The 11,072-nt window shown below is 43.3% G+C and overlaps 1 protein-coding gene across 1 annotated transcript in view; it reads right to left on the minus strand.

Moving 5' to 3' along the window:
- ubb (ubiquitin B) overlaps positions 1-9,117 on the minus strand; it is a 198,403-nt gene extending 189,286 nt beyond the window's left edge. Inside the window, exons 1-2 of the mRNA XM_012957522.3 lie at positions 9,012-9,117; positions 3,557-6,753 (exon numbers count right to left, since the gene is read on the minus strand). Of these exons, the coding sequence (XP_012812976.2) occupies positions 3,557-6,747 (3,191 nt within the window). The 5' untranslated portion in view covers positions 6,748-6,753; positions 9,012-9,117. The remainder of the gene's footprint in view (positions 1-3,556; positions 6,754-9,011) is intronic.
- Between the last annotated feature and the right edge of the window lie 1,955 nt (positions 9,118-11,072).

Raw genomic sequence — 11,072 nt, forward strand, 5'->3', positions numbered from 1 at the left:
CAGATATCTATGAGGGAAGTTTGAGAATCCCATAAGGCGAGGTCCAGGTCCAAGCAAGGTGCTTGCCCTATGGATCCTATGTAATGATCCGATGGATCCCGCATAGCCCTGCATGTCCAATGGATCACATATAGGCCTGCAGCATATCTGATGCTCCTAAGACTACAGAACAAGCACCTTGAATGGATTCTGTCATGATGGTTTTATGGTTGACTTTTTATTTACATAGCAAATAATTCACTCTACCATTTAAAATTTTATTCTTGAACCAACAAATGTATTTTTTTAGCTGTAATATTGGTGTGTAGACGCCATCTCAGTTCATTGTGCCTGAGTCTGAGCTTTCAGAAGGAGCCAGCACAACACATTAGAACTACTTTCAGGTAATTTATTGTTTCTCCTTCACCCATACTACTGGAAGAGTCCCAAACCGGACTTTGATTGCTTACTATTGAGTGCTATTCTGATACCTACTGGGAGCTGCTATCTTGCTCCCTTCCCATTGTTCTGCTGATTGGCTGCTGGGAGGGAGGGGGGGTTATCACTCCAACTTACAGCGCAGCAGTAAAGTGAGACTGAAGTCTATCAGAGCCCAGATCACATGGCTGTGGCACCCTGGGAAATGAAGAATATAGCTAACCCCACATGAAATAAAAAAAAAAATGATTTCAATGCGAGATTCTGCTGGAGAAGCTCTATTTATGGATGCGTTATGGAAAAAAAATATGTTTTCCCATGACACTATTCCTTTAAACAAGGTTTACTTGATGTGGAATGATGTGTGGCTACCCACACAGAAGCATGTGAATAACTGCATGCGTATGGTCATGAACACACCCATAAAACTCTGCAGTGTGATTGAGAGTCTTGCGACATTAGCCAGAAAGTGTGATACTTGTGCCTTCAATGCTTTTGGTAATGAAGAGAAAACTACAGCTCCACACTCCAGCAGACTGGCCTGTGTATGGGACCCTCTGACCATCATCCATCCAAATATCAGCCAGTCTGTTGGACTAGTACTGCATATGCCAGTTTAGGGGCTCCTCATTTGAAGGCCCCCAGTAGACCCCTAGTGCCATCCCATCAGCCTGATTTGTCCCTGCGCGTAGGTGTCCAATCAGGCCCTGACTAAATCGGTTAGTGACCTTTGAGACCAAATGAGATAAGGCTTATGCCACCCAGGGCTGTACAATTTGGCCTTTAAAAATGGCATATGGCGTTGATAAGTAAAAGGCACAAACATTTCCACTATCCTTAAACTATAATCAGGGATCACTGCAGAGCTGGAAGGAATTGCCCATCTTTAGTGTTCTCTGGTATGCATGAGAATCACAAAGGGAAATATAACCTGGGTGCAATTGCCTATATCCCTTGTACTTTATCCCACTTACTTGTGTGCTCTATTTCAGGTCACAACAGCCATTCCTTACAGACATTACACCCTGACTGTTTTGTCAAAACGGAGAGGACCTTTATAGCACCATATAGAAAGCCTAGTGGGTATGTTAGTGAGAGCAAAAATGCCCTGCATCATTGTAATACTCCACACCCTTAATGGAGGCCTTGTGCTTAGGACACTACTCAAAAAACAAAAAAAACAGGTCACTTGCATTTTTATTTTCATTCACACCTAATTTAGCCTTGGAGAGCTAGCATAACCTTATGCATGATAAAAACACAGCCTGTTGTGGTTAAATAAACTTCCCAATCTATATAGGAAACCGCATCTAGATACCCCATGTTCTTGCACACTATTTTTAATGCTGCCTGAACCCCAACAAATAACTGCTACATTTTGGCTTCATACACAGGCAGCTAATAAGTTTGTAACACAATGAACCTTCCAGTGATGGGCACAGGGGATCGACTGTTTTTGAGAACCATAACTGCTTGGATTCCACTAAAGGACAGAGCACATTCAGTAGCCACATTTATTGCAGCAGATACATCAGTGATCCCCAACCAGTGGCTCGGGGGCAACATGTTGCTCCCCAACCCCTTGGATGTTGCTCTCAGTGCCCCCAAACCAGGGAGTTATTTTTGAATTCCTGACTTGGGGGCAAGTTTAGGTTAAATAAAAAACAAGATTTCCTACCAAATAAAGCCCCCTGTAAGCTAAGTGTGCACAGAGGCCCCTAAATAGCCAATCTTAGCCCTTATTGGGCTCCTCCATGAACTTTTATGTTTGTGTTGCTCTCCAAGTCTTTTTACATTAGACTGTGGCTCACAAGAGTTACATATAGCTGAACAGGAGAAAAATATTGAGGGTATGAAAAAAAAACCAACCATCCATTAACTTAATAGGCGGACCCTAGAAACCCTTTAGAAACTGACCAGGAACATTAAATTGCAAAGACATCTGCAAACACAGCCTTATTTAGACTAACTAGGCATTTCCAAGGTAATTAAACTGTTAAATTGCATGGCAGAATACAGAAGCTAAGCGGGGCCTAGTTAACTGGACCACTGTAATCTGCCTCAACTCCTAGATTTTCTAGATTATGGCGCTGGAGACTGGATAAAACAATCCCACAAGTGCTGCCAGATGTATAAATCCTAATCATTTTACATGTTCTAGTGCTTTAAAAGCATAAAGAGATCATAAATTAAAACACTAAACCAATTGTTCTGTACAATTCTTTTCCCCTTATGAATAAATTCTTTCTTCTGGGCCTTTTTTTCTTGAGCAGATTGCTGCAGTTTTTTTTGTTGTGGTCTTTAATGATATTTCTCCTTACTTCTCAGTCCCAGAGTGTGTTTGATGGCTGTTTTTGAAGAGCAGTACACAAAAGCTATGCATAGATCACAGGAGTCAGACCTGGGTATTACCAGCCAGACAGGCTAAGACAGGGATTCCCAACCTTTCTACACATCAGTCACGCTCAGATGTTAAGAGTGTTGGTGAGCCACACAAGCATGATAAAGTTCCTTGAGGATGCAAAATAAGGGCTGTGATTGGTTATTTGGTAGCTCCATGTGGACTGCTGGCCTGCAGGAGGCTCTGCTTGGAGTAAAATGGTCTCTGTGGTTCCAAAACAAGAAATGTAAAATAGCACTTTGAGGACACAGGGAGCAACATAAAAAGGGGGTGGTGAGCAACATGTTGCTCAGGAGCAACTGGTCGGGGATCACTGGGCTAAGATATTGTTGATTTTAATGCTTCCTATATAAAGTTGTTTTAAGCTTTCCAGTATAGCATTTGGACTTCTATCTGGATCACATGGACCCTGCCAACATTTGATTTTTTTTTTTACAAAAGCCTGAGTGCATGATCAAAATGTCATTATTTCAGCACCACTGCCCCTAGTAACTAAATTACATGTTCAAGTTTTACTTTGGGGGAAAAAAAACAAAAAAAACACTAATGCAGCCAAGTCTTTTGGGTAAAAAATGTGAAGTTTAAAACATATTAATTATATATAATATTCAGAGTAGTTACAAAACAACTAGATAACCAAAGTGAGAAATAAATGCTTTATTTAGAACATACAAGATTACTGTTAAGGAACGTGAACAAACAAATCACATGAAGCAAAGTCTTTTTTCACTTTAACAACCACCTCTCAGACGAAGGACAAGATGCAGGGTGGATTCTTTCTGGATGTTGTAGTCAGAAAGGGTGCGGCCATCTTCCAGCTGCTTGCCGGCAAAGATCAACCTCTGCTGGTCTGGAGGGATACCTTCTTTGTCTTGGATCTTTGCTTTGACATTCTCTATTGTGTCACTTGGCTCTACCTCCAAGGTGATGGTCTTGCCAGTCAGGGTTTTTACAAAGATCTGCATTCCACCTCTCAGACGAAGGACAAGATGCAGGGTGGATTCTTTCTGGATATTATAGTCAGAAAGTGTGCGGCCATCTTCCAGCTGCTTGCCGGCAAAGATCAACCTCTGCTGGTCTGGAGGGATACCTTCTTTGTCTTGGATCTTTGCTTTGACATTCTCTATTGTGTCACTTGGCTCTACCTCCAAGGTGATGGTCTTGCCAGTCAGGGTTTTTACAAAGATCTGCATTCCACCTCTCAGACGAAGGACAAGATGCAGGGTGGATTCTTTCTGGATATTATAGTCAGAAAGTGTGCGGCCATCTTCCAGCTGCTTGCCGGCAAAGATCAACCTCTGCTGGTCTGGAGGGATACCTTCTTTGTCTTGGATCTTTGCTTTGACATTCTCTATTGTGTCACTTGGCTCTACCTCCAAGGTGATGGTCTTGCCAGTCAGGGTTTTTACAAAGATCTGCATTCCACCTCTCAGACGAAGGACAAGATGCAGGGTGGATTCTTTCTGGATATTATAGTCAGAAAGTGTGCGGCCATCTTCCAGCTGCTTGCCGGCAAAGATCAACCTCTGCTGGTCTGGAGGGATACCTTCTTTGTCTTGGATCTTTGCTTTGACATTCTCTATTGTGTCACTTGGCTCTACCTCCAGGGTGATGGTCTTGCCAGTCAGGGTTTTTACAAAGATCTGCATTCCACCTCTCAGACGAAGGACAAGATGCAGGGTGGATTCTTTCTGGATATTATAGTCAGAAAGTGTGCGGCCATCTTCCAGCTGCTTGCCTGCAAAGATCAACCTCTGCTGGTCTGGGGGGATACCTTCTTTGTCTTGGATCTTTGCTTTGACATTCTCTATTGTGTCACTTGGCTCTACCTCCAGGGTGATGGTCTTGCCAGTCAGGGTTTTTACAAAGATCTGCATTCCACCTCTCAGACGAAGGACAAGATGCAGGGTGGATTCTTTCTGGATGTTGTAGTCAGAAAGGGTGCGGCCATCTTCCAGCTGCTTGCCGGCAAATATCAACCTCTGCTGGTCTGGAGGGATACCTTCTTTGTCTTGGATCTTTGCTTTGACATTTTCTATTGTGTCACTTGGCTCTACTTCCAAGGTGATGGTCTTGCCAGTCAGGGTTTTTACAAAGATCTGCATTCCACCTCTCAGACGAAGGACAAGATGCAGGGTGGATTCTTTCTGGATATTATAGTCAGAAAGTGTGCGGCCATCTTCCAGCTGCTTGCCGGCAAAGATCAACCTCTGCTGGTCTGGAGGGATACCTTCTTTGTCTTGGATCTTTGCTTTGACATTTTCTATTGTGTCACTTGGCTCTACTTCCAAGGTGATGGTCTTGCCAGTCAGGGTTTTTACAAAGATCTGCATTCCACCTCTCAGACGAAGGACAAGATGCAGGGTGGATTCTTTCTGGATATTATAGTCAGAAAGTGTGCGGCCATCTTCCAGCTGCTTGCCGGCAAAGATCAACCTCTGCTGGTCTGGAGGGATACCTTCTTTGTCTTGGATCTTTGCTTTGACATTCTCTATTGTGTCACTTGGCTCTACCTCCAGGGTGATGGTCTTGCCAGTCAGGGTTTTTACAAAGATCTGCATTCCACCTCTCAGACGAAGGACAAGATGCAGGGTGGATTCTTTCTGGATGTTGTAGTCAGAAAGGGTGCGGCCATCTTCCAGCTGCTTGCCGGCAAAGATCAACCTCTGCTGGTCTGGAGGGATACCTTCTTTGTCTTGGATCTTTGCTTTGACATTTTCTATTGTGTCACTTGGCTCTACTTCCAAGGTGATGGTCTTGCCAGTCAGGGTTTTTACAAAGATCTGCATTCCACCTCTCAGACGAAGGACAAGATGCAGGGTGGATTCTTTCTGGATATTATAGTCAGAAAGTGTGCGGCCATCTTCCAGCTGCTTGCCGGCAAAGATCAACCTCTGCTGGTCTGGAGGGATACCTTCTTTGTCTTGGATCTTTGCTTTGACATTCTCTATTGTGTCACTTGGCTCTACCTCCAGGGTGATGGTCTTGCCAGTCAGGGTTTTTACAAAGATCTGCATTCCACCTCTCAGACGAAGGACAAGATGCAGGGTGGATTCTTTCTGGATATTATAGTCAGAAAGTGTGCGACCATCTTCCAGCTGCTTGCCGGCAAAGATCAACCTCTGCTGGTCTGGAGGGATACCTTCTTTGTCTTGGATCTTTGCTTTGACATTCTCTATTGTGTCACTTGGCTCTACCTCCAGGGTGATGGTCTTGCCAGTCAGGGTTTTTACAAAGATCTGCATTCCACCTCTCAGACGAAGGACAAGATGCAGGGTGGATTCTTTCTGGATGTTGTAGTCAGAAAGGGTGCGGCCATCTTCCAGCTGCTTGCCGGCAAAGATCAACCTCTGCTGGTCTGGAGGGATACCTTCTTTGTCTTGGATCTTTGCTTTGACATTCTCTATTGTGTCACTTGGCTCTACCTCCAGGGTGATGGTCTTGCCAGTCAGGGTTTTTACAAAGATCTGCATTCCACCTCTCAGACGAAGGACAAGATGCAGGGTGGATTCTTTCTGGATATTATAGTCAGAAAGTGTGCGACCATCTTCCAGCTGCTTGCCGGCAAAGATCAACCTCTGCTGGTCTGGAGGGATACCTTCTTTGTCTTGGATCTTTGCTTTGACATTCTCTATTGTGTCACTTGGCTCTACCTCCAGGGTGATGGTCTTGCCAGTCAGGGTTTTTACAAAGATCTGCATTCCACCTCTCAGACGAAGGACAAGATGCAGGGTGGATTCTTTCTGGATATTATAGTCAGAAAGGGTGCGGCCATCTTCCAGCTGCTTGCCGGCAAAGATCAACCTCTGCTGGTCTGGGGGGATACCTTCTTTGTCTTGGATCTTTGCTTTGACATTCTCTATTGTGTCACTTGGCTCAACTTCCAAGGTAATGGTTTTGCCAGTCAGGGTTTTCACAAAGATCTGCATTCTGACCTAAATAAAAACAAAAACCTTCTCAGTAAGCAGTTCAAAAGTGTATGTGCAATGCATTCAGTCATTGGCTAAACAGTAATTTGGTAAACTGTTTTTTGTGCATTACCAGTAACACCGAATAGGGATTTAAATGTCATTCATGAGTTTGGCCAAAACTGCAGAAATTAACCTTTCATAAACAGGACTTTCCTGGTCATAAAAAGCTTTGCAGGTGCTGGATAAATAGTTACAAGCTTTAAAAAAAGTATAAATGGGTCTGTGGGCTCAAGCCTGAAACCTGTAAAACTCCTTGTCTTTCAAGGATCTATTTCAAGTTATCCTTGGAAAGCTAAAGAACTAAAGATCATTGGTAAAAAAAAAAAAATGTAAACTTGCTGTACTAGAGACCTTGAGCTCAGGAGCCCTGAAACAGCAAATGCATGCATTAAAATTGTTCATAGTATCCACCATCTTCTCCTCTGCCCATATTAGGAAAGGCACTGACACAGTTTGCTCTTCATGCTATAGGAAGTTAAGCCAAGAAGGTGTCTAATCATCAAAACACAAAGCAGGTGAAGTCAAAGGGACAGATAATAGGCTGATTATTAACTCAAATATATAAAGAACTGGTGTCCACGTTGCCATGTAATAAATCTGAATTACTAATCAGCCTTTTTAATGTGAAGTTTATATAAAATAACTGTGATATTGTCCACTTAGCTTAACTAACCGCAGTCTAGAACAGCAGTGTTCCCCTGCCTGCCCTATTCTGATTGTGGGAGGTGAACCTGGCAGGGGTTTGTTCTGGGAGTTTGTTAGCAGTTGGAAATAGCCATTAGATGATCCCTAAGGTGTGTAATTATGTGCAGGGGGTTGCTGTGCTATCCACAGGGGAGGCATAGGGATTTTAAGAGTATATTTCATTTATGAATAAAGGGTGAAATCCCTGCAGTGAGCACCAGCCATTTGGGGTTTTGCTGCACTGCAACCATTAATGTGGGTATGGTCTTAGAAGCTCTTGTGATAATATGGGTGTGGTTTGTAATGCGTGCAGTAAAAAATGGGGAGTGGCCAAAACTGGCTTCCATTATCGGCCCTCCACAATGTAGGCCAGAAAAACTCCAGCCCTTGAAGCTGGACAGCACTGGTCTAGAACATAGCAGAAAAGGTAGGGAACTAGGGGGCATCACTGAAAGCTAATGTTAATCCTCCTTTAAAGTGGCATTGTTGAATCATGGATGCAAGAATACACGCCCATAACAGTATTACAACGTTACAGATAAGGAACATACCATGTAACATATTCTAGTTAATAAGGGTTTAGTAGGGCCTTTTACTCAATCTGCAAAATTACTTCAATTTGCTGAACATTTAGGGCACTACACAAAAGCTGCCAAATGATATTTTTAGGGATCATCAGAATGTTAAAGGGGTCCCAACCTGACTCACACAAAGCGTAATGCACCGAAACAGCTGAATCAAACCCATACACTGTTGCTACTGTTATCAGGCAGGAAGTTTCAAATTTTAGTTTATAGGATATAATATAAACCTGGATCATTTAAAAGACAAGTGTGAAAAAGTTTGGTTACCCTTACACACAAAATAAGCTTTCTGGCCCACTTTGACCCTTCTGGCACCCAGTATATGTAACTCAATGTGCCTGAATGTGCCCATAACAGCAATGTTGTGAATGTACCTTCCATATTTAGACTATGAGACATGCCCATCAAATATAGCACTGGTCTCATTCTAGGAAGGGGGTGTAGCCCAGGCAACAGTTTAATAAATGCCCAATAGAGCCTAGAATTGAAGTCGTATTTAAAGTAATGTTAACCCATGAGTATCCATGCCCATAACTCCCAGCACCCTTCATCTGAAGTGGATGGTTCTTATTAAGGATAGACTGCCATACAGCTGCCGGACTGTGAAGCCCCTCTGCAAGTCCAGGGTCTCTCAGCACATCCCCCCTCTCCTGTTCCAAGACTACAATACCCACAATGCTTTGCTTACATACAAAACCCTAAAGTGATCAAAAAGCAGCTTGACACTAAAGCAAAGATTTTGAGTCCTAGACTCGAATATGCGTCAAAGCATCATAAGGAAATGGGACGTATTCGCCTGCAACTAAAAAAAATAATTTCTTATATAAATGCCACAAACTTCCCGCTTAAAGAGAGTTCTATAGCAGTCCCGATTCATTATAACCGCACAAAATAATAAAAGCAGTGCATATTAATACAGTCAAAAACTAGGAAATAAAATAAATGAACGTTTACCTTATCAAGTGCTTTAGATACGCCGAATAAATAATTTCGTCCCGCTATATATAACACAGGAGACGCTTCCTCATCGGTTATAGCCCGAGCCGCCGCCAGACACCTCTATTTATAGCCTTGAGGAATCATGTCACGTCACCGAGAACGTATTCATGCGCCTGAGAGAAAACATAGTTCCAGGAGTCAGGCTGGTAATTCAAAAATTAAACTTTCGCTTTCCACTTGTGTAGTTTATGGTCACGCAGCGGCAGGTTTTAACCTAAAGGTGTTATACTTAGAAATTACAAATATGTTTAAGGTAATACACTGTTTCTACACAGCGATGCGGAAGGATACAAAATACAGATTGTTGTCGCGACTGCCGGAATATTCTAAGGCAACAGGGGTGGGGGTCCGGCCCTTCGCTGATTGGTGGGAGTTGACGCAATGACTGTTACTAGGGCCGCCCGGCAGATTCTAGAAGGTACACAGTGACGTTTCCGCCCAGGCATCTGTGTGGTAATGGCTGCTGCTTGCTTGGCCGTCGTGATGAGACACAAAGGGATAAATAACATTTCATAGTGCCAATTTTTTAGAGGGCATGTACGGGCATGTAGTGTCCTAGTGAGTCAACCCGTTACAGGGTTATATTTAGGGAATGTATATCAGGGCTTTTCAGTTTGATGAAACACTGGAGGACACTGGGGACACTGGAGTTGTCATTCAATATTTGAAAATGATAAAGATATAAAACAGCTGGTTAATGTGAACCCACCTCTCACTATGGGGAGTGCAGCCCTACTGCATAGACAGCATCCCTGTCCAATAAATGGCACCTTGTACCAGCCAGAAGTTGGGCCTATACATTACTCAGTGGGGCCCTTTTACTAATATTGGATGTATTTGACTAGGGCAGTACTTAATAGCAACCAGTTAGAGGTAGTAATAAGCTACCAAGCAAGCTGTTTGGTTGCTATTGGTTACTGCCTAGGACAGCGCTGTAAACTCTCCCTAGAAACCCAATACTTAAGGTAAAGCCCTGGTTTTCAGCATTTCAAAAATATTGTGTTGATGCGCAGTACTAGAGTACTAGTACTAGTACTTGCAAAGGTACTTGTTCACATGCTCAATAAATCTAACCTTGTGTAAACCTTGCGCATATGCAATGACATCATTACCCATGCCCCCAAAATGTGTGGGTCCCTCAAATCCCTAAAGTTAGAAGTTGAGAACTCTGATAGGTGCAAATTTGTCCAGCATCAGTAAATAGGGTTGCACCCTCTCCTGCCCGGGTAGGGAGGCAGGGCATAACATCACGGGGACTGGCATGACATGACTGACATGGGGGGTGGGCTGTGATGCGGCAATTTCCCAATCGCAGCGCCATTCTTAGAGAATCCTGCCTGGACAAAACCGGACAGTAAATGAGCCCCACTGTCAGGTCTGGAATGGGATTCAAAATATGCCCTGGCATTTCAAGTACACAGAGGCCCAAACAGCCCCCCACAGGCCCAATAAATAGTCACTCTCTATGGCATCTTACAGCAGCCCCTCTGGCATTTGCCAGAATCTACAGATTGCCAGTCCGGGCCTACCCACTGTGTATGACCGAATTACATGCTTACCATTAGTACACCATTAAGGTCAGAAAGAGTGCTTTCTTTGCTATGCATGTACATCCCTACATGATGTTCAGTAAATGGTAAACCTGACCAACTTTTAAATTACCCTGCTTTTTTTTTTTAACAACTGTGCAGCTGCTCCCACCCTCCTACTATGAGTAGACATGGCATAACACATGGTGAGTGATAGCAGCTGCTGAAAAAAGTAAATTGCATGGTTTGGCAGGATAGGAAGATAGATAACAGAATGTGATCAGGAGTGCAAATGGAAAAGAAGAGACCAAGTGATGTTTAGTAGAGTGCAAATCCAACAAGAGGAAAATAGAGACCATGTGGTTGACCAAGTCATATGTGATTTGATTGTTCAGCCAAAAAAATTAAATGAAAACAGACATTTGGTTAATGGCACACAGGGCACACAAACGTTTTGACTGTTTAAAGGTGGTGTAATAGCACTTAT

Source organism: Xenopus tropicalis, chromosome 2 (genome assembly GCF_000004195.4).
Source record: "Xenopus tropicalis strain Nigerian chromosome 2, UCB_Xtro_10.0, whole genome shotgun sequence".
NCBI classification, from domain to species: domain Eukaryota; kingdom Metazoa; phylum Chordata; class Amphibia; order Anura; family Pipidae; genus Xenopus; species Xenopus tropicalis.